This window comes from Perissodus microlepis, chromosome 15 (assembly GCF_051167445.1).
Source record: "Perissodus microlepis isolate ML-2025 ecotype Zambia chromosome 15, ASM5116744v1, whole genome shotgun sequence".
NCBI classification, from domain to species: Eukaryota; Metazoa; Chordata; class Actinopteri; order Cichliformes; family Cichlidae; genus Perissodus; species Perissodus microlepis.
The window spans coordinates 13,068,746-13,092,887 of NC_140475.1; the positions used below are offsets into that span (position 1 = coordinate 13,068,746).

At 42.0% G+C, this 24,142-nt stretch overlaps 2 protein-coding genes across 4 annotated transcripts; both read right to left on the reverse strand.

Moving 5' to 3' along the window:
- Positions 1-1,575: 1,575 nt before the first annotated feature.
- xkr5a (XK related 5a) lies at positions 1,576-7,236 on the reverse strand. Of its 2 annotated transcripts, XM_084953516.1 has the most exons (7): positions 6,890-7,236; positions 5,771-5,954; positions 5,394-5,578; positions 5,086-5,298; positions 4,580-4,749; positions 4,242-4,353; positions 1,576-3,766 (listed from the first exon to the last, which is right to left on the reverse strand). In XM_084953516.1, the coding sequence occupies exons 1-7, from the start codon at positions 7,020-7,022 to the stop codon at positions 2,823-2,825; spliced, it is 1,941 nt and encodes a 646-aa protein (XP_084809642.1). In that variant the 5' UTR covers positions 7,023-7,236; the 3' UTR covers positions 1,576-2,822. The 2 variants fall into 2 exon arrangements, with proteins under 2 accessions (XP_084809642.1, XP_084809643.1); XM_084953517.1 differs by lacking the exon at positions 5,086-5,298 and having other exon boundaries at positions 6,890-7,234.
- Positions 7,237-8,763: 1,527 nt separating this feature from the next.
- On the reverse strand, positions 8,764-17,194 carry prdm1c (PR domain containing 1c, with ZNF domain). Of its 2 annotated transcripts, XM_084953515.1 has the most exons (8): positions 17,058-17,194; positions 15,203-15,454; positions 13,775-13,894; positions 12,533-12,785; positions 10,152-11,167; positions 9,863-9,991; positions 9,615-9,675; positions 9,268-9,475 (listed from the first exon to the last, which is right to left on the reverse strand). In XM_084953515.1, the coding sequence occupies exons 1-8, from the start codon at positions 17,082-17,084 to the stop codon at positions 9,366-9,368; spliced, it is 1,968 nt and encodes a 655-aa protein (XP_084809641.1). In that variant the 5' UTR covers positions 17,085-17,194; the 3' UTR covers positions 9,268-9,365. The 2 variants fall into 2 exon arrangements, with proteins under 2 accessions (XP_084809640.1, XP_084809641.1); XM_084953514.1 differs by having other exon boundaries at positions 8,764-9,675.
- Positions 17,195-24,142: the final 6,948 nt, after the last annotated feature.

A 24,142-nucleotide genomic window follows, 5' to 3' on the forward strand; every position in this document is an offset into this window, starting at 1 on the left:
ATGATTTTTTAGGTCATCCTGAAAAATAATGAATTACAGTAGCCCAGCGTAGAAGTAATAAATGCATGAACTAGTTTTTCAGCATCAGTCTGAGACAGGATGGTTCTAGTTCTAGAGATACTGAGCAAATGGAAATTCTGGTCAACAGTGACTCCGAGTCCTCAGTGTTACTTGAGGCCAATGTTTTGGGTTTTTTCTTTTTGTTTTTTTAACCTTTATTTATACAGGTATGCCCATTGAGATTTGATGTCTCTTTACAAAACACAACTCTTTCAGACAAACACATTAAAATTGCAACAATAAAAGAAACAATAAAAGAAGCAATAAAACGTAATGCCATCTAGAGTAAGCATCATGTTACGTATCATATTTCAAAGCGTTTTAGGGCTGAGTTCAATAACCTCAGTGTTATCTGAATATAGGAACAGGAAATTCAAGGTCATCCAGGTATTTATGTCTTTAAGACATTCCTGCAGTTTAAGTAATCTATGCGTGTTATCTGGCTTCGTGGATAGATAAAGTTGGCTATCATATGCATAGAAGTAAAAACATATGCTATGCCTTCTAGTGATACTGCCTACAGAAACATATACGTCATTGTGTAAAGATGACTCTCCATTTACATGAACAAATTGGAGACTATTAGATAGATATGATTCTAACCACTTTAATACCTAAAGCATGCTCTAATCACTGTAATAAAATATTAAGGTCAACCGTATCGAATGCAGCACTGAGATCTACCAGGACAAGCACAAAGATGAGGTCCACTGTCAGGGACCATAAGATCTTTTGTTACCTTCACTAATGCTGTTTTTGTACTGTGATGCATTCTGAAACCTGCCTGAAACTCTTCAAATAAACCATTCCTTTCAGTTCGTTGAGTCAAGAACTTTTGAGATAAAAGGAAGGTTGGTGATTGGCCTATAATTAGCTAAACAGCTGTGTCAAGGGATGGCTTTTTAAATAAAGAATTACTTACTTGAAGCCTACAGCCTACAGTGTCTACAGCCATTTGTAAAACATGGTGGCGGTTCTGTCATGATTTCGGGCTGTATTTTACTCAGTGGTGTTGGAGATCCTGTCAAAAGAATTTTGAACACAGAAAAATACTGATAATGATTTACTATGCAATCCTAGAAAGCATCTGATTGGCAAGAGCTTTATTTTTCAGCATGACAATGATCTCAAACACACTTTCAGTGCAATAAAAGCATAACCGGACAGAAAAAAACACAATAAAACACTAGCAGTGTGGGATCATCTTGACATAAAACGGAACAAAAAGCAGCCAACATCCAAAGAAGAGCTTTGAATGTCCTTCAAGAAGCCCGGAGAATTATTTCTGAAGTCTCCTTCAGGAGCCTAAATTCCAAGAAAGCTTGCCTAAGATAGCTGGCCATCTCAAATGTTAACTTCAAAGGCGATTAGAACTGTAAAAAAACGAGTTCTTTCCCCACTTTATCTACTATATTTCCATGGATGTTTGCATGTTTCAATAAATACTAAGTGATGGTTGGGTCAAGACTGCACATGACCGTACTTTGCTCAAAAAAATAAAACACTCGACACATCTTCACTCCACTCACCTAAACATGTACTGTATTTATTGCTTATTCAGAGCCACCAGTGGCTTTACACTTCACAGTTCAAAATGTCATATAGGCAGTCACCTGGGCATGAGAGAAAACCCAGCATAATTTCACTGCTTTGTTAGTGGACTTTAATCCTGTTACAGAACACAATAAGGGGCAAAGTACATTTGGCCCCTGCCAATAGTAATCAAGAGCACATACAAAAAAAAAAAAAAAAAAAAATCACCACAAATATCTCATAAGCATCTTTTCACTTTGTTGCAGAACATATGAAAGCTTTGAGACGTTAGTGCCTGAGACATTGTTTCATTTCCAACAAAACGTAAATTGCAAAAACAGTTCCGCAATTACATGGTCAACATGTAAATCAACACATCAAACAGTTTCCCTAGGCCGACACACCAGCCCTGCTCAAAGCGATACCTGTTAACATCATACAAAAGATACACTTTGATTCTCAGATAGGTTCAGTTTTTTGTTTTGTTTTGTTTTTTTGATAAAAAAAAAAGAAGAAGAAAAAAACCCCCACAGCATCACAGCAACAGACATATGATACAGTAGATATTTGTGCTTTTAGGAAGCCAAAAGGCTCTGGCTTATAGTGAGATGGTTATGATTCAGAGGTCAGACACTCCGGCCATTGAAAGATACAGGATTAGTTTCTCTATTTTCATAGCTGCTGGCAACTGACATGAGTAACAGCAGTTTTAGTGCGTATTAAAGAGATCATCCCCTTTTTTAAGGTCATGAAGTTGATGATGTTTATTGATACAACTAATGCCTACTTCCTTATTACGTAGTTTCGGTCTTGACCGACCGGTGTTTTATTTTGTTGCACAGTATAATTGTTATTATTCTTGAGGCTTAAGTTCACTGTCACCAAAAGAATGAAAATGCCAGCTGAACATCAGGCAGAAGGTGTGTCTGAGCTCTACACACAACCTTTGTGGTAAATGAGCTCTACTGAAGGCTTTACTCTGTGTCTGGCTTTTGGGCAAAGGAATGCTTTTGTAGAAAAATCGTTTATGCTTTGAGAGGATTATTCCACAATTGTTGCATACGCCCCACAGTGTACTAAATATATGTGTATAGACAAAAGGAGAAATTACTGCCAGCTTTCTAATTCTACAATGCTGGACTGCTGAAAAAGCACTCCCTTTAAAAGCTGGTGTACTCCTTTAATGTTGGATACGTTTTTACTTCTTCCCTGATTCTGTCACATGTAAGCTAAAAGTTTTCATCCTCATCCCTTCGGGACAATATGAGCTGCTTTCTTGGACCTTTAAGATGAGGGACACTGGAAGGGGAGTCTAACACTCCTGAGTCCAATTTAGGGGTGGAAATACATCGTGGTCCAACCCGGCCCATGAGTCCACGGACATCTCTGTGAAGGGCTGGATCACTAGGGATTGAGTTGAGGCGAACGCCTTGCTCCAGAGCCCCAAGGTCCCGGTCCAAACGGGGATTACTGGCGCTGCTTGGAGATTGGGGATCGGCGCTGAAGTATAAGGTTGAATTTGATTCTGTAGGGCAGAAATAGGGCTCTGGGCTGTCTCCAAACATTGATTTACCCTCTGGTGAGCTGCGTTTGAAATCCGATGTGGGCGACTCCATCGGGCTCTCCATCTCCAGACTGTCGTCTTCTTCCGGTTGTTCAGTCGACGTGGGTTCGCTTACACTCTGGAACTCGTCTTTACAGTCCGAGAGGGGTGCCAGACCTTTCCCCTGAGACTCGGAGGTGGAGACACCCTCACAGCTTCCTCCAGCTGTAATTGTGATGCCCTCGTTACTTTTAAATTCTTGGTTGTACTCCTCTATGTCTAGTACGGCCGCTGCTCCCCCAGCCCCATACGCCCTGTTGATTTTACCAAGATCTCCTGTTTTCAGAGCAAGGCGGATCAAGAGCCAGTGGTGGTGGTAACACGGACAGGAGCTGTTAGGCCTGCCCCCGCAGTTCCCTGGATGCTCCAGCAGAGAACCAGCAACACCTGAGAGGGAGAAGCTGCCATGGTTTTGAATAGAATGAGCTGGCAAACTTTTGTCCCCGAGAGAGAAGGAGGACTCCCCTTGTTCTATGCATGTACTGCCCATGTGGTTGTGGTTTGTTCCCTGGGAGATCTCTGTGGACTTGGGGTGCAGGAACCGGTAGTATAGGACAAGAGAGGTAGCACCTAAGAAGCAAAGGAATAGGAAATATTGATTTTAGTGGCCCAGGTATGTTTTGGCCTTTCACAAGCAATTAGCTGACTACACAGTCTGAATCACAGAGTTAGGCTGCAGCAGAGATCACAACAGCCACTCTGGCTGTTACTATATTAATTCTATGTGCATATCAACCTCACACAAAAAATTCAAGGTTTCACTTATTTTTTGCCATCTTACGATCCCATCTCCACTCTTACGTATTCAGATAAAGAGATTTGCAATATCCTGCACAGTAAAATCTCACAAATAAAGAGTATTGCAAGTAGGGCAGCATATCGGTAGCTATGTTTGTTGTACAACAATACCTCTAAGAATTTGTGAATAAACACGGGGGGATTTATCACTTAGGTATGACAGAAACTAATAAACAGTGTGACATTATTCTAACTATGACTAATGTCCCAATACAAACAGCAAATTCTCTAGAAACAAATGACTCACCGAGGAGAAAGCCACACAGCACAGTGGTGGGAAGGGTCATGCTGTCCCATGATGCTTCGCTCAGGAAGTCAGAGGCGGCCAGCAGCAGAGTGGCGTTCTCTACAAGCATGAACTGAAGAAGGAGAGAAGGTCGCACCATCAGTCATCTGTAGACAGCTTTACGTCACTGTGGGCTTAGCACACAGAGGTGAGGATGACATTGCAAACTTATGTATCTATATCTGTTTGTCCCTGCTGCCCTGTGAGTAGGCAGATGAGACAAAGCTGCACAAAACAACATAATGAAAACAGAAAAAAAAAGAAAAGTTGAAGAATAATAACTTTAACTCGTGCCGTACTGCATAAAAACTGGCCATGCGGAAGCGCGAGGGTCCATCTTTGACGTTGAGGAAGAGGAAGACGTGGATGAGCCCCATGACGCCATTAAAAGCACGCCAACACCAGGGACCGGTGCAGATGTCTGGTTGCTGTGATACCAGCCAAAAGGAGGCCGTGAGCCAGTGAAAACCTGAAGGTCAACATAAAAATAGAATAGAAGGTCTACAAGTGCAACACAGGATCCATATACAGTGTGCAACGCTGATGCAGAGGCGAAACAGAAAACTGGATCAAGAGGACATGTCACAGTGCTCTGAGGATAATTACATAACTCAGTGGTTAAATGTGAGTTAATAGAAAATGGTTTTTTTTAAGCTCAAAGTCATAAAATACATGGAAATCTGTGCGTGTACTAGTCATTGAGTCTCCTGTACCCTTTAATGTAATGTACTAGTTTAATATAACTGTACACTTTCTCCGGCTTTCAAGTGTCTTAACAAAATAAAACTCGCTTCTCAGTGCTCACCTGCTACTCCACAAACCCACCAATTAAAAACCCTGGCAAAGAATGTGAGGCAGGTCACCCTGGCACCCAGCATGCATGCCCTCCACACCAGCTGGCACAGCAGGGCTGCTGGAGGCATGGCCAGGTGGCCTGGCCTTATCAGACAGCAGGCTCGGCTGTACAGCACCAGGGCCCACGCAATAGACAGCACACACAAGCCACAGCAATACGCCACTGTAGATAAAACATGCATAAAAAAAATGTAATATAACAAGTTACAGGCCATAAACATCACACGGATCCCGTGATTCAACTGAACACAAAATTACCTGGTGATGCGATGCCCACATCAGTAGACACCACGATGTACGCCTGCAGCAGGCTCTGAGGCAGCGTGAGGACAAGGGCTTCCAGCAGCCAAAGGGCAGCAACATCTGCCTGCTGCATAACAGCAGCTCCCAAATCAGCCACTGAGCCCTGCATGCGCAGCACAGACCTCATGCAGTCCCACAACCTGCCAGAAGATGGAGACAAAAACCAGAGGAGGCATAAAATATAACCGACTCAGTAAGGTTTCAGAGTGATGTGAATTTTTTTTTTTTGCCCTGTACTTTAACAAAAACGAAAAATTATTACATTCTAACAACATAGTCTGCTTTTGTAATGTATCTACGTAAAGCACATCGAATGGAAAAAACGAGCTTACCTTTTGAAGATGCCCAAGTGCAGGATGTGTATAACAGAGAGGTAGCATCGCCTGTCATCACCATCATCATAGTACCACTTCACACTTAGCAGCTGAACTGCTGTCCCCGGTAGAAAGAGGCCAAGTGTGAGGCCTGCCCACTGTGTCTCCTCATTCCAAAGGTAAAACCCTATACAGTAGATCACTGACACACAAACACACACAGATAAAGAACAAACACCCAGATGCACAATGATATCTTCTAATGGGATGGCGCAAGCTCACAGAAAAGACACCAGAGTCATTCCACACCACTTTAAAACAGCCATTAGCTGTTTCTTAGCTTCACTGGTACAGCTTTATCAATGTGCCACTCTACTGATAATCTAAATAGCCATTCATTTATGCACGCATTCACTTTTTAAATTTTTAATTATGGCAGAATGTCTAAAGTGTGAAGCTCAGGCACAGTATTTTTATCGTCTGGTAATGGTATACTTTCTGAAGACAAAGTCACACTCTGTACACATCCAGGTATCCTCCTGGTGTCCTGACCTTGCCCCATTGATCTGCACAGTCAGGAAATCATAACGCTGTGCTGCACCTTGTTTTCAATACAGATCCTAGATGTGCAAAAAATGACTTGGGAAAAACAAGTGTTTATTATGTTCAATCATATTTTGGGGGAGGTGTATGGTGGAGAATTATAATTTAAAAGTTGGGCATTATGCGAATATTGATCAGCGACGGCAATTTAGTAACACTTAATTAAAGTCACTAGTTAAATTCAATAACTAATAGGCTGTGTTATCCTGTTTTACGATCACAGGAGGTCTCGGGGGGCCCAGTTTGGCCAACAAAGGTGGACTAACCAACGCCGATATTGGATTGCAGTGCACACGGAATTCAGCTATGTTTTCCCGTTCATTACTAACGGCTGTGCCATAGCATCTCCCAAATGTGCTTCTTCTAACGTGAAGTACGGCCGCAGCTGAGACGGCTCCAGCACGTAGCATCATTTTCAATCACATTACGGCAAAACGAAAAGAAAAAGAAAGCCCAACATCTATTTTCCACGAGGTTGAGTTTCAACACGGCAAGCAAGCTAGCAGCCCGCTAGCGCTTGGAATCCCCACTTACGAGCGCTCCGTTCGGCCACAATAACCAGCCCCGACACGGCGAGCAGGACCGCCTGGCACCACGCTATCCAACACCCGCTCCGCCGCGCCGCCGACGGTATCCTGCGGGCGACCGCTCCTGCGGCGTTTATCATGATGCGGATAGGTGTGAAGGAGGACACACCGATGACATTATCCTGGGCATCCTTTGGCCCCCGCTTGGTACATCCGCTCTCCTCCTCCTCCTCTTCTTCTTCTTCTCCCGCTGCCTGCCCCCTGTCAAAATGTCTGACGTCACAGCACGGTTTAAAGGTGCATCAGTTAAGTGAGCCTCTCCTCCCTCCACCGTGGAAACCTCTTCTGCATCACGGTCTATTTCTTCAAATCTTTTGTAACGGCGGTGCTGCATCTTACTTGGTAGACTGGTGATAGACGGCAGACTGATCTGAGCGTGAATTTCCTCGCATGTGGAGGTCGCAGGTCACGGTGAGCGCTGTTTACAGCTGTGGTTCTGGTGCGTTTTTTGTCTGCCATGCCCGACTTTAGAACAATAAATAAAGTTCATCCCCCACATCACACCGGTGCACATCTCTGTGTCCTTTATAATCGGGTTTCAAGGGGCCAAAAGCAGAAAAAGCTCCCATATTATGTGTGTTAACGCTGTCTAGGCCGAATAGTGTTTTCTATTTTGGCACTTGATCATGACTTAACCTTAAGAGTACAATAAATCTGAATGTTTAGCCCTAAGATAACGACTTCTGTGGAAGAAGACTGCAGTTGCTATTCATAAGCAGGACTTGTGTTACTTGTTGACTCTGACTTGCTTTATTTATTAATTTATTTATTTTCTACTTTATGTGCATTCATGTTATTTTTGTTTTAACAATTTTTTTTTTTGAAAACCCCCCCAACAGGTTTTAATCTAATGGGGCTTCCTGGTAAAATCAAGTTTTAAATAATAAACACTGAATAAAAAGGAAGATTTAATTTCAATTAATTGAAGGTCATGACAACAGCTGGAGTCTTTCTTTAATAGTTCATGCACCACTTACAGTAGTTCTACGCCCCATATTTCAAGGACTGTGTCACGATTGTGTCATTTTGAAAGCCATTAATGACACCTACTTGACCCACCACTTCTTTAATTTACTTTCATAAATGGAGAAAAAGCTCCAGAGCAGTTTACAAGAGCCCCATTACCTCATCATCACTCGCATAAATTGGCACTTTTTTTAACCTTTTCCACAACTACACTATTTTAGGTTGTAGTAAAAGAACCACAGAAGGATACTGGATAGAAAATCCTGTAATAATTCTTGAGTATAGCAAGTATAGCTCTGTTAATATAGAGATATGGTTGCAGTTTTATTCACAAGCCTGCGCTATACGAATCAGCATTCATTGTGAATAAAAGTAGTCATCTTAAGTCTGTTTTGTTCTCTTTGTTTGAGTTTTAATTTATTTATATGTCTTACTAAAACTGTGGAGTCATACATTGTGGGTGAAATGTCTGACAACTGCCTAATACCAAAACTCAAATATAGATATACGTGTATAAAATTATTCACAGGATATTGATCATGAAGATAATCTTGTTCAATTTTGTGTGTGTGTGTGTGTGTGTGTGTGTGTGTGTGTTTTTTTCCCTTCCATGATGACGGGTTGGTATTTACTGGTTGTGAGTATCCCAAGACTCATAACAGGATGTTTATCTGCAACTCCGATTCAGCACTGTATACTCACCCAGAAGGCAAGTTGAGGTTTCTTTTTGCTGTCATTTCAGTGCTTAACCCACTTACATTATGAAGTCATGCTTGTACAGTAATAGTTACTTGAATCACGGGACACAATTACGCATACATACACAAACAGAAACATTCAGTCTCACGCTAAAAAACACATTTTAAAGCAAACATCTTTGTTATTTTTAATGCATAATCACATGTGTAGTTGTTCCATCAAGACATTCCAGAGATATAAAAATCAAAATATCAAAAAATGTGTTGTTTTTTTGTACATTTTAGATTAAAAGTAATTGAATAAATTAACAAAGATCTATACATTTAATAAAAAAAAGTCACTTTTTCCAGGCCAGGCTGGTTAAGTCTCGATTTTTCACATGCTGTGGTCTACGTAGAGTATAGGCTAGGAAATCCATGATTGAGATAAGGCTTTACTTCAAATAGGGCAGTAACAGACAGCTGCTGAGTTGACCTGTAAGGATTATATGGATGGATTAGCAGGGCTGTCTTAGGGCTCTGATATGCAGCTTGACTCCAGCTTGATGCTGGCTGAATGAAGAGGTACAGGACTGCTGTGATGCAGCTTAACACCCGAGCGCTCTTTTGCTGATTTGTAGTTGGTTCTCTCAGACTCCCCTCTGTCAGCATCCCGGTGGCCCGAGACACGGGTCTCAATCTTCTGTATTAGGTCGGTAACATTCCCCTTGTCCATATCAACCTCTGCAGCCATGGCTTCAAGCTCCTCTGCCGCCTCACTCATGTCAAACCTCTCAATCTCAGAGTTAACTCGACATAGCTCCTCTGACGAGTATCTGTGTGAGGCCAAGGGCAAGAGTGGGCAGAAGCCTTGGAGGTGCACTTGGAGGCTGCAGTAATGGAGATAGGAACAGGAGCAGTGAGGACAGCGGTGTGGTCGCTCGCCAGTGTGGAGGCGCTTGTGGAGTTTGAGGTGGATGAACTGAGTAAAGCGAGCAGGGCAGAGCTTGCAATGGTAAGGCTTCTCACCTGAGTGTAGCCGCTGGTGGGTCTTCAAGTTACTAGTGCTGCTGAATCGCTTGTGACACACCTATGTACAAACACAGCAGAGGGGAGTCTCTGTATGAGTCTTTATTTTGTTCTTAGTCACATAACCTCTGCGATGTTTCGATGTTTTGTTTCTGACGTACAAACTTTTAGTCCACCGACATATTTATTATGAGAGTGATATAAGGCGTCTAATGCTTTCCAGCAATTTCTGACAGCTGCAGCCTTACCTTGCATTCATGGGGCTTTTCTCCTGTGTGAACCAGGTAGTGTTTCTGCAAGTGTGCTAGCTGCGTGAAGTTCTTATTGCAGGTCTGACACCTGAAGGGACGCTCCCCGCTGTGTACTCGCAGATGAACCTGAGAAGATGTCAGAGATATGACAATTTATTTGTTATCGATCAAACTCAGGAAATCAGAGGAACTGGTTAATTCAATTATACTATACTCCGGTCACTGTATTCAACTGGTGGTTGTCATTTTCTTTCACACTGCTTTAATGTGTTGAAGAGCAACTAACCTTAAGGTTAGACAGCTGCCCAAAGACCTTTCCACAGATGTTGCATTCATATCGGATCTTTCCATTCTGCCTCATCAGAGGGTAAGACAGGGTCTTGTAGCCAATTGTTTGCCCACTTTGCTTTGTCTTGCTTAGGTCCATTGCATCCTCAGCTTCACTTTGAGTGGCAGAGGTAAAATTGGAAGGGAGGCAGTTTGAGGAGGCTGCCATTCCCTCTTGCGGCGAGCATCCTCCAGGTGCGAGAGACGACTGTGCGTCACGGATTTTAGTGACCATAGATGAGGCGGTGGATGTGGCAGGCACAGCGAGGTCTGTGTGAACGTTAGTGGGAGGGGAGTGTTTGAAATCTCTGAGGTCGTGTGAGGGTATGCTGAGGTAGGCTCTTCTTTTGGATATGAGGTCCTTGTTGTCTCTGTGCTCACGGATTGGTGAAAGAAAGAGGTCTGGTTTGGAATCAGAAAGTGCACGTGTCAAGTCTTTGCAACCACTGGTTAAAGGCAATTGAAAATGTGCATAGTTGTGAAAGGGCGATACATGGGGTGAGACTGCCAAGTGAGGTTTCAGTCGTTCACGATAGAATGGATATGAATGAGGTAGAAGGCCAAGTGAGTAGTGGGGCAGTAGATAGGGGCCGTGCATTAGAGTAGAATTAGCGATATCGGGCATACAGGGATCTTGGTAAGGCTTTGCTACGGGAGGGCCTTGACTGTGCTGAAAGGCAAAGTGGACATTAGCGGGGACAGGAATGCTTAGTGCTGGCCTTTTGGCAGCTGGAGGGCTACAGGATGGCAGAGGTGGTAGAAATGCATATCTATTAGCATGCATAGATTTGGAGATAGGCTGAGGTGGGTAGACAACACTGGGACATAAAGGAAAATCTGCTGAGACATTTGTCTGAGGCAAAAAACTGTCCACACGTCTGATGCAGGTAGAAGGGGATTTGGAGAGGTCGTCTTGTAGGATTTCAGAGACCGTATGACCTCGTTTCCTTGTTGTCTTCTTCGCTGGACTCTGTTCTGTTAGACAGATAAGCAATAGAGAAAGATCATCAGAGACAGGAAACTCATTTCTTAACATAGACTAGATGTAACATTATGTAACATCGCGTGTTGTATGTTTTCTTTCTTAATCACTATGCACGTTTGCTTTCAAAAGTACCTACGCTAGCCAAACAATTTACTTTAAACTTCAGGAGATGCACTTTTTTTTTTATCAGATGCGACTGTTTGAATGTCCCTGACCTTTGCACTCTGTTAAAGTGGACACCAGAAATGAAACAATGGGGATCTGATCATGATACAGATAGCACAGAGAGCAAGAGTCAGTGGATACAGTGTGCTATTTGCATTAGAGGGCTGGGCAGTTGAAGGTGTATTTTCTGTCACAAGCCAGACAGGATACACAGTGTACAGGAGACAAAAAACAACTTGTCATTTGGAAGTGACAAATAAACTACAGCTCCCAAACAGATAGAAACGATTTTATAAATTGGATTGAAAATCTGGATTGAAATTTGCATTTCATCTAGGTAAAAAGGTACTGCTTCACTGACTTTACCACAGAATAAGCAAGGGACTCAAACCGACAACAGAGAGGAAGACCAAATACAGTGGTTTGCATGTACATTTCACCTACTTTTAGACACAATTAACCCACAACCCACACAAACAGCACATCTCTTATCTTTTGTTCACTCCCAGGTTACCCTGCCCCCACTCCAGGGAGGCCAGCTCTCAGCAAACAAACAGCCAACACTGAGTGAGATATCAATCTGTCAGCAGGTCACCTTGTCAGGAAGTTCAAGTAGTCAGTAGAGAAATTCCTACCTCGCTTCCTCCTTAAGAACCAAATAAATAAAGGGAGTCGTGCCAGAGTGCCATCAGCACCTCTAGCGGCCTCTTTTTGTGACTGTGTTTGAATTAGTATTTTTCTGCGTGGTCTTTCTGCTAGCATGCACATTCCTACTGTTTGTGAATGAATGCCAAATGCTGTCTGGCTGAATGAGCTGCCGGCAGCCTTCTATGTGGGAGTTTAAAAGGGAAACTGAAACATTGCTTAAAATCCTGAAATTGGTCTCATCTTACGCCAGTACTGCTGCTGCACCTGGAGACAGCTCTTCTCTGCTTTCAAGTCTCCACTATCCTCCTTTGTCTTCTGCGTCAACAAAGGAGCTATGGGTGTGACGGAGTAAGTTCTTAAACACCTACACAAAGAGTGTGTCAGTCGGCTGGCGTTTTGACTGGGGGCCTTACTTCACAATGACAGAACAAACCAGATACGTCTCGATGCGTGGGCACCGTGTTAGTTTCTGTTGACTTCAGCAGCACTCGGTCCTTGCGCATTCCTAAATTGACAACACAAACAAAAACACACGCACTCACCATTTTTGTCAATAGCCAGCTGTCCCAGTGGAGGGTAGTTACAACGCTGGGCAAACTCAGAGCAGTACCACACCAGAAGCTCCTGGCCTGGCTGAAGTCGTTTGGTGGTGTAGAAAAAGATGTCCAAGCCACTCTGGCATGCAACCAGGTTCTGCTCTTCCACAGAGCATGCTGGATTGACGTAACGCATCCAGTTGCTCCGCTCTTCATTCAGCCCATCCAGAATGTGGTGTAAGCGCCCCTCTGAGAAGACCTATAGCGTGAGCAGAACAAGAGATCAGAAATAATTCACTTGATTATTAGAAGTGAACCTGAAACCATGAAGTCACAGTTTCCTCGTGCCTTTATGGTAAATGCTGTAATTTCTTTCATGTTGGATAGGCGCAAGTCTTTGCAGCACACAATATGAGTTACAAAGGGAACACTCAAAAAGAATTTCTCTGTATGACTGGATTGTAGTATTGGATATACTGTTTCACCCACTCCTTACTCTCACCTGTTACATTCACGGTGAAGTTATTCACCTCCTCCCTTCCTCTGCGATTGTACAAAAGTGTTCTTTCTGTGCTGTTGCTTGAGTCATGGCTGTATTATTAACAAATTGTCAGCCTGTTGCAAAATTTTGGTTGGAGTTGCATGATGTCAAGGTTGCTGAGTGTATGCTATAGAATTACTCAGGAGCATGTGTGCAATGGAAGATGCCCTGATGCTGCTGAATGTGTAACATAAACAGTTCTCAGGCTTGAAGCCACTTCCTTGCTTAGTCAGTGTGAGAGTTTGTTAGTTTGGAGAAGTGCGGACATGTGTATGGTGTATTTACTGGCAGTGATACCACTACTGTGAGAAGCGAAGACACAGGAGAACCGCTGCGTCACTGAAACCAAACAGCTGTGTGTGCTTGTGCGTGTGTGTGTGTGTGTGAGAGAGAGAGAGAGAGAGAGAGAGAGAGAGAGAAAGACCTCAGACAGAAGCGCACAGAATGGGCAAACACACTGACATATATGGTGCATGCACTTTTGAAAGCTATCAAGTCAAATGGCATTTAAAAACACCAGACCATTGACAAATTTGACTCATACATTGACAGGATGTCAGACGTTGACCACATTTGCTAACTTGTGCCACGACATAGCCAAAGCGGCATCTCCAGTCAGTCAGAGATACAGGATGTGAACAGTTCTGAAAGGCACATCGTTGAATTTAACATTTAAGTTTGCAGAGTCTCACATGAGGCTTGCTTACCCTCCAAAAGTACTTCCTGTCGGCGTCTTTCGGCAGAGTTTCGTTGGTGTAGCTCTCCCCCACCAAAGGGCCAAAACGTGTTCCCTTTGGAATGATCTCCTTAGTCATCACCCCAAGCACCTGTTAAACAAAGAGAGCACATAATCGTCAAACAGCAGGTCAGTTAATAAAACTGAAGATCTGAGCAAGCAGTTAAATGCACGTTTAGTTGTTAAAACATCCTAAGATAGATGAGATTCTTTGGAATACAGCCTCCAAAGAATCTGGTCAATTCACTGAATATTTTTGTCCCCTGGAGACACTTATGTGGAAAAAAGGAAAAAGGCAATTAAGCAGGTTGTCTTTATTTTATAATATACAGGCTGAGAGGATTTTCAGAGGCTGTGACTGAATGTTTTCTCTCCTTCACATGTTAATATTTAATAAGCCAATCGACCAAGTTATCTTTAGTTTCTCTCCCATATTAAAATTTCACTACTAGTCTTGTTCTGCTACTACCAGGTGTGAAACTCAGTCCTCTGTCTCAGTCCTCCAGGGTGGGGAAGAGTGGATAAGGTGTCATGGTCACACCCCAACCAGCACCTTGAGCTCCATGTTCAAAAAGCCAAAGCCCTAAAGCGATGGTAGTGTATTTCTCTTTCATCTTTACACTGTAGACTCAGGCCTACAGTTTTGTCTTTAGTTTATCCAGATATTTTTGTCCTTGCATTCAATGACTTTGTCTAAAGGCATCATTTGACTTGCCCTTGTGTCACAGATTACTGTCATGTATCCTGTTCTTTAGTGTCAACCAGACATTTCTTATAAGAAGGTCAAAGTGGTAAATGCAGGTATTTTACTGCAGATGTCAGGGATACTTCCTCTGATCTCCCTTCACTACACTTTTTGTAGAGGAAATTTAGTGTTTCCTTTTCATGACTAGTTCTTTGCGGTTAACCTTTTATCATGCATTTACCACACTATATGATTGTCAGTTCCTTATCCACTCACTTATTTATAGATGAGAGGATGAAAATAATTCTCCATGCTAGATGACACATATTTTACCTGGAAGAACATTTAGGGTATTATGTATATTATGGGCTTTTGCCTAATGGTGTAATTTTCTGCTGGAACAAAGGGATGGGAATCTAAGATAACTACTAATCATAGAGCCCTCAGGCTGAGTGCCCAGAGGCTTGGCTATTGTGTCTGTGTTTGCTTCAACATACACATAGCAGAGAGGAAAAGCTCAAATTAGACAACAATATGTCAAGTACTTCCCACTGGAGGATAGATGAGAGGATGGAAGGATGTTGGAGTGACGCAAAGAATTGTCATTTACTAAAAACATCACATAGCTGCTTTGATATATTTGGACTGGGACTATTTGTCTTCATTAATGTCTTGCCTGTTTGTAAAAGAACAAACACGGAAGGCCTTGTGTACCTCTGCTGAGTCGTGGCAGCGTTTCAGGGCCAGGTTCCTGGGCAACGATCTCTCAGCTCGTGTCTTGCAATTGTTTTCGGACTCGCCTTCCAGAGGTTGGTCCTTCACGATGTAAGTGCAGTTCTCCTCAAAGTCTGCCTCGCTCCATGATGTCATATCAACATCGTGTTTTCCTGGCATTGCTGCAGTGGCACCCACAGTTTGAGCTGACTTCTCTGAGGTTAACATGATTGAGGTACATGAAGAGGCGGCCTATGGAAAATAAAGAAAAATGCTCTTAAATCCCTATGATTCTATATCTGATTTTATTATTAAACGCTATTTTTGGTTATACAGGGTGGAAGGCAAACCTTTCTTTCATAAAACAGCAGATGCAGAATCGAGTTGAGTTTTGAATGAATCTAAAAGTAGGTCCCAGATTGTGAAGTGTGATATAGAGAAGGAGGCAGTTGTGATGCTGTAGAGAAACTAACCTTCCCGTCTACTGCCAACACCGGACAAACAAACTTCAAAGTGGAACCTTCAAGTTTGCCCCCCTCTGTCCTTTACATCCTGTGACTCAGAATACAACCCCGGGGCTATAACAGAGGTTCCTGTGCACGTCAGCCCCGAAGCAGGACCACTTTCACAAGGAAACCCGCACTACCAGGGAATCAACCAGACTTCCTCCGAACTGACTGAGACTTGGCTGTTGGCCAGGTCTTAACACTCTATACTGACTATTTACCGTATTAAAAAGCCACAGAAGGGCTGCTAGAGTGAGATCTGCCTGATTTCAGTCCACAAAAACCCCATAATATGAAGACACATGTAAAAAAACAAAAACAAAAAAACCACCAACTGATCAAAAGCACAAAAGCAGTACGTCTGCTCATTGATTGCCAGCCCCGAAGTGGCTCCCTTTCCTAAACAACTGCTCTTAATTGTCGAAACAAAGAAAAGAAGTGCCACTCTACTCTCTGTTTCCTTTTCTTTCTGTCCCTTATTTTCACTCTTTCCCTTCTCACGACATTGCGATTGTCAGGCAACTCAGCCGCGACAAAAGATACAGCTCCCAGACTGAAATAAAGAAGAGTGAAAAAGCGGCTGGCAGGCTCGTGATTAAAAGGCAACGCTCAGATGTGTTGTCTGAGAACTTCTTCCTTTGTAAACTCATCAGTTTGCTTCTGAGATAGTGGTAGATAAGCCTGGTTCTTGCTAATATATGGTAAACACTCATGTGACTTATGTTCCTTACTGATGAGAGATAAAAAGTCAAGTCAAAACTTCACTCCTGAGGGAATGACTGCAAGGAATAGAAATTCTAAATTCTCCACATTTATGTATAAATAAATCTACAGTCAGTAAGCCGCGACAGAAAGCCCACCGCTCATCTTTTTGTTGTTTTCAGCACTAGTGGTAGAAACTGTACTCAGTGGCATATATGCAGCAATAACAAAAGAATGCCAACGTATTCTCAAATGCAAATAAAAGTTCAAAGAGACAAGATTTATATATGATGTTACACCTTAATTTTTTTTCTCTGAAGTGTCACCGCAGCTGACTCGGAATGACTGTCACAAGTGTGACAGCTCACTCCGAAACCATTGAATCAAGTGACACAGCAGAAAATATATTTTGAAAAATCAAGACATGAGTCAAGAGCACACAGCTGTGGCTCGGGGGCGACATGTAACGGGCTGTCTCTAGAAAGCACACTTTGAGATTGCACTTCGTGGGAGAGTGTCGTAATGCAGAAAAGAAAAGTTGAGCCAAAAACGTTTAACTCTTCTTAAACATGCTGAAAATATAGAACAATCGAAATTATTCCTGTAAAAATTACGAAGATGATCTGAGACAGATGTTGCAGACTTACTTTAAAGCCTTGTGAGGAGCCACACATAGGTCAGGCTGTCTGTGCCCTTCTTGAGCTTGAGTGTCTAGAAGCAACCAGTGGCTGTTCTCTGCCTCTTGTCTTCTCTTCCTCTCTCTCTCTCTCTCTCTCTGAGCAGACCTCAGTATACTGACTGCGCAACCGAGCAGTCAGTGTATGTGAGTCTTGCTCACATACACCGTGTGTGTGTGTTTGACAGTGTAAGAGAGAGAGAGAGAGAGAGAGAGATACACTCCCTTTCCTCTCATGCTCCCTCCCCCTCTCTCCCCTTTGCCCCATGACTCCTCCTTGGAGCGTGTTTGTGTGTGTGTGCATGTGCATGTGCATGTGCGTGTGCGTGTGCGTGTGTCACACTCTTGCCCCGAGGCAAGAGGCTTTCTCCAGGGAGGCTGTCACACAGCTATGTCCGGATCAAACAAATGCATCTTCATTTTCGGTCTGTTGTGGATTGGAAGACGGCATACCTGTGTTGTGTTAGAGAGTCAAGGACGCGCAGAGGAAATTAGATCATTTATTTGTAAATTGTAGGTTTAAAGTTAGTCAGATTAGTCGAAATCCACGTAATCGTGTAATAAGGATATCTTACATGAAGAATGTTACAGCAACATAGAGATTTAACAACCTGTAAAACTTCGTCTGTCTTTTAAACGAAGCAATTGTTCTGTAGGTTGTGTAGCTAAATGAGATCATCAGTTAAAAAAACATACACAATAAATGCACCAAGATGATTTTTATTACATACCAATAAATTAAAAATCACCAAATAAACAGCTGTAAGTAGAAATATGTCTGCTTTGCTTGGTTGACTCATTCATATTGATTCAGAGCTTTAGATACACAAACCCATGAGATTAATCAAAATTCTTGTTATGGTATTATGTCACTGTAATACTAAGAATGATGAAATATGTACTTCTAATGAGAATCCTGAAAACAAATACACAACGGCAGTTTCTGGGTTATATTGTGCATGCACATCTTATTCGAAATTAAAATGCAAGCTGGTGCAACAAGAAGCAGTGTCACACCTTAGAAATCTTTATAAGCTGCGATAAAGACAAATAAATGGAAAACTCTTGAGGGTGTGTTCTGGTGCATGTAGATTTGTAATCGGCTACTACACACTACTTCACTGGGGGGGAGGTCCAGAATTTGTTAATGCCCAGGTAAGATTGAGATCTACAGCCCTGTTTTCACCTCCACCTCCGCTCCCTCCTCTTCTTGACTTCTCTCCAAACACAACATTTGATTTGGCCGGCTTCCAGCCAGCTCAGGAACTGTCAGAATTTTCTTTCTCGTCACCCACGCGCTAGACACGCGCCACGCTCTGAACCGTCACGGCGTACACCTATCTGTAAACTTAATTCCACACGGCACATTAAACATCTACACTGGTCACATTCACTTTCAATTTGGGGAGGTTCATAATGCACTGGCATATGTCAAGTGGATTCTGGCGCTTGTAGACTCTTCTTTGTTTTTGTGGTGTTTTGTCCTTTTCATGCTTCCTGCCCACTCACCACACCTGACCAAGCTACTAATTAGGACTGCTGACATGAGCCACCATGTAATTTAAAATCCACTTCTGTCTCTCACTCTTTCGTTCTCTTTCTTTGCCTTCAGTCATCTCATTCATCACCTTCTATTCAGCTCTCCTCTCCGCCTCCTCTTCCTCTCTAATGCCTCTTTATCTGGACCTTCTCTACACTATGTCTATTACTCATAGGTATGTGTGAGTAATTCTCATAATGACAGCATGGACTTCTAGTCTGAGTTGTGTACAGGCCCTGGAGACTAACTTACACGTACGTGTGGAGGTTTTTGAGTATGGTTGTACATATGCCCATGTAGCTGGTTATAACTTGGTTTAGATCATCTGATAATTGAGATGGCATTCTTAGAATGAAGTCAGTGAGCAGGAAGTGTAATGAAATGTAAGCTGCATACAAGTAGACTAACAATAACAAGATCACTGACTGACTTTAACCGGTTTAGGATGTGCTGTAGGAAGTGAAAGTAGACACGTCATGAACCCAAACCAGGGCAATGAGTATTTTGCTAAAGAACAGCCACCCTTAGATTTATAGTATCACAATAAACGCTGAGCAGACTGGGATTAAAAGTGCTTTCAGGCAGAAAGTGAAGCAAATGTTTTACTTTCATAATTTGCATGAATTTGGCTTTGCCAAACAGAAGTCCGTGTGCCAACTGTACAGGCATTAGCTCTTAGCTAGCTCACAATGAGCAGCAGGTTTCAATTTGCACCCTGCTGGGAAAACTTGGATCGTTCTGCCTTTGCATTGCCCTTACATGAAATAGCACCAGCTCTAAATTTTGCTTTGCACATTAGATACGTTCAGCTTTTTGTGCTGAAAGGGTTAATTCAACCAAAATAGACCACAGCATCTACCCATTTTTTCACATTTTGAGAATTTTTCTCTTTAATCATCGAATTGATTAAATCTCCTGCGGTACATGTAACAACTATTTTATGATTATAAACCTGCTTTAACACAAGCCAAGAATACCTGTGGGGGAAGGCTCCATTAATGGCATGGGTTGCTCTATAATTTCCATGCCCGAATCTGCAATCTGCCTTGGGTTATGTCTCGCAGGAGAACCAAAGGTGACCACTCCTTCCTTGTCACCTCCCGCAAGAATGAGGACAATGCACTTTGGCAGAGATGGCTAAGACTAAGCCCATTTTATAACCCATTACCCCTCAATTGTTCAACAGAGCCTCCACCTCTGGCTTTTTTTCAGAAGTTTTACGGCTGACTCAAGGAGAAATATTTAGAATTTTATCACAGCTATCTTGCTGTCACTGTCCCCTACTCTGACCTATGTCACCCTGCCTTACTGTGGTGTTATCAGCGTGTCAGCCATGACAGCCTCCCCATCCATTTCATGTTACTTTAAGTGATTTCCTTTACCTCGAAATACCCTATACTCTCGACAGCTTGTGGTTGAGGAAACATTTACTCTCACGTGCATTTCATCCGGTCTTTGACAGTTGATTGAGGCAAGTTAAGCTACATCTACATGGCGGTGGTAGCAATGTGAACGCAATGAATGACTTGGGTTTATTTTATTAAATTAGAAATACACTGATGCACGCCGTCTTTCTCCATCTTTTTTTCTTTCCTCTGATCCATTTCATTTGTTAATCTGAAAAAAACAAAACAAAACCTGACAGCGCTGCACCACAGCCACCACCCACCCAGTCCAGCCATCTCCCTTCAATTGCTGGATGATCTCCTGTTGACAGGCCAAGGGTTATTATCGTGGTTTCAGGGCCAGGAATGCTACTGCACTTCACAACAGATGTCTTTTCAGATCCTGACAAAGCCACCCACAGAGATGAGGAGAACAGGAAGAAAAAATGTATCACTGTACTCAGCTGACCCACAAAAGATGTTCTTAACAGGCTGGATAGTAGAAATTATAGGTGTCTGTCTGTTCTTATCCTAACTGGCATCAGAATGTCATGCCAGTCTTGTCATGCATATAGCAATCCTTAGTTCTCTGTAAAAACAGTTTTTTGGGGGTTTTAAAAAATTCGATTCACTGTTTATTTTACTGCACAAGCTTCCATACAGCATCACATGAGTTTACAGTAACCTGATGGTTGATAATGGAAACTAACATGCTGCTCTGAGAACCAAAGCATTGTGGTTGACCCCTCAAAGTCCTTCCTGAGTATTTTGTCTGAAATGAGGTGTACTTTTTATCACTCTTCAGTTGTATCATGCCTCTTTATCACCATTACTAATACTTAGGAAACGTTTTGACTCTCTTTAAGGTCCAACTATTACTGTAAAATAGCCACAGCATTTGTTTCTGCTCTAAAAAAAAAAAGGAAAGAAAGAAGAAGCAGTTGCTGCATTAAATTTCACTCGAAGCATTGAGTGGGAAAACAAGGGGGGTGCTTACAGACACTGACATCTTTAGATAGACAGTTGTACAAGCAAGGAAGTGTCAGACCCCCAGGAGCCACACCTGCCTGTATCAAAAGCCTTTTCACATTGTTTTGTCTTCCTCTTGATTACTAAGCCAGACTGTAATAATGACCAACAGAGGGGCCTGTCATCCGGGAAGGATGCACACAAACTATTACACATACTCACTCACGCAAACACGCAAACACGCACTCTCTTTTTCAACCTATCTGCCCAACCCCAAAGAAAATGGTATGTAGTCAGAATCTCTTAAATATACACAGTAGTGTTATAAAGTCATGTGAAAAACAGTTTCCACAGGACAGTTTTCACAATCCTCTGAAAAACTTAGTGCGCACCAAGATTCTTTTAGCTAACCACCTTTAGAAGTTATAACTTGAAGTCATCATTTACTGTATGACTGTCAGTACGTCATTCTCTCACATCGCTGGGGAGGAATTTTAGCCCGCTCTTCTTTACAACATTACGTCAATTCAATGAGGTTTAGGTCTGGACTTCGACCAAGCCATTGCAACACCTAGGTTATTCTCTTTTTCAGCCACTGTCTTGTAGGTTTGCCACTGTCACTGTCGGACAGATGGTCTCATATTTCACTCTAGAATTTGGCATACAGAGGAGTTCATGACAGTAAGGTTCCCATGTCCTGTGAATCCTTAATAAGCCAAATCCTCAACCCTTCATCACTGTGCTTCACATTTGATAAGAGATGTCTGCGCTGATATCCTGTGTTTGGTTTGGTTTCCACCAATGGTCAAACATATCTACTCTAGACATTTTTCCAGAATTGGTTTGTACATATGGAACTTTACAAACTTAAGTCATGCTCCAACTTTAGCATTTAGCTTGCTAACTGGGGCCTAAAGAGTCTGAAATTTGACTCTTGGGTTTTTTGGGACATCCACTCCTGGGAAAATTATAGGATTTTACACCTGAATTCTCCAAACCAACAAACTACCAAAGTGTATGCTTTTATAGAGATGCTCACTCTTTTTGATCATCAAAAAAACACTTGAATTTAAATTTGCAGCAACTGCACGCTATTTACCTTTTTGATTCCTATGGAAGTAGATTGTGTGTACGAAGATTTTCACAGGACTTTAGAGAATCCCATAAAAACTCTCTTTTTGACATGTCTTTATGTGTGTTTGTGTATATATATCTGTTTGTCTTTGTCTATATCTATCATATTTTTTGTCTCTAAGGAGCAGCCTCCTCATATTTTTGGATGGCTCTTGAACAAGTAGCCATCCGTGAGGCCAACCTGATCCATGCAGTCATTTTTTAGCCACTTGTAGAATTTCCCCTCACTATTTCTCTCTCATACACCCACACACATACATGCTTAACTTCCTTTTATATTTTGAACAAAGATCCACAGGAAGCCTGACTGTGACCCCTGAGCTGATGCAATGTGCTTAGCTGTATACATATTCATGCTTACCCCTTGCTTACTTTGTAAGTGCCCTCTTCAGTGAGTGCAATCAGTTCCCTACACAGGAAATAATAATCCTTTGAATCTCACCTTGACAATTCTTTAATTATTAGCAGTGCTGACCAAAATACACTTCTTGTGTGTGATGGTTTTTAAAACAAAGTATCAAATGAAATACCTTCACCAAAGGAGCATCGCTCTATGAATCACAAAAGAAAATGAGTTTGCAGGCACTTGATGAGCACTTAGATCGTTTAAATACAGCAAATGGGTATCTTGAAGTTACTTGAAAACACTGATAACTGTCAATACAAGGAGTGTTAAAATAAGACATAAATGAGTTAATGGAAATAAACCCTAAATATTAACAATATTAGTGAAAAACCAGTTTAAATACAGTGTTATGTTCTTTTATCTTCAGCTAGCTAGCTATAGTTGTATCATTAGGCTAATATAAACTGTATTAATCAAGGTAATGTGCCGGATGAGGGTTAAATTGTTAGCAAAATTTTAAAAAAAAATCAATACCACATGATGACAAATGCTGTAATAATATAGGAAGAAGATCAAATAAAAGAAAAAAAATAAAACTAAAAAGACTGCTTTGTTTAAGGGGATGGGGAAATGTAAGCAGTGGAGATTTGTCTGATGCAATACAAAAACAGCTACTTTATCACTTAACAATTAGGTAACTGATGTTATTTAGGTCTAGATAAGACGGTGAAGTGAAGTTATCATCTAAGCTAGAAAACTTAGCTAGCAAACTGTATCCGTGCATAACAAATATACACATATCTGCGCATTAGTTCCAAGTAACATAGCAAAGAAAAAAATACCTACCAAGATGGAGCACATGTTCTGTGGTTTTTGGTTCCTGTTAAACCACATTTACTTTATTTTATTTGTTTTCTTTTTTTGTCCACTTTGCAATTGTATTTGTTTCACCAGGTTTTTCACTTCTTCTGCTCTTCTTGTAGCCGGCCCCAAGTGGCCATTTGAGGAACTGCAAAATCTATTGCTTGAGTGCTAGCTTTATTTTTTTAGCCTAACAGTTAGCTTAGATTAGCATAAAGAATGAAACAGAGGAAGTAGAGTGCAGAGACTCTACCAACTACCCCAAAAACAAAACAAAACAAAACAAAACAAAAACAATATGCTAGGTCATCTCTTGACTCAAACAAGAAACACTACATGTGCAGGCTTGTACTTTATAGTATTTTTCCCTTTGTGCTAGGACCACAGTTTTTCTCATACAAAGCTATCTGTGTAAGTTTGTACAACTTCACTTTCAATGGGCAAACAAGAGAGTGATACTGAGAAATACAAAAAACGAAAACTTTTTTTTGGCACTGATGAACTCTGTGCTAATGAGAGTGCTGCTATTATTGTAACGTCCTGTTTGAGCAAGTGAGCACAAATGGTGTGATTTCTTTTTTTTGTCACAAAAAGAGGAAGCTTACAGTTATTCAGTGACAACACCAGTGACATCATCGGGTGCCAGCATGTCTGTCGGCACATCTGAGTATGTGCGACTACTTAGAAACCAATGCAAAGACACATGCACACACGCACGCACTTCAGACCAGTCAGACAGCGCTGTCTTCCACCTGTCTCCAGCGTTGCCCGTCCCGGTCATTAAAAGGGTCCCAGAGCCCCACTCTAAGTGCACATGTCAA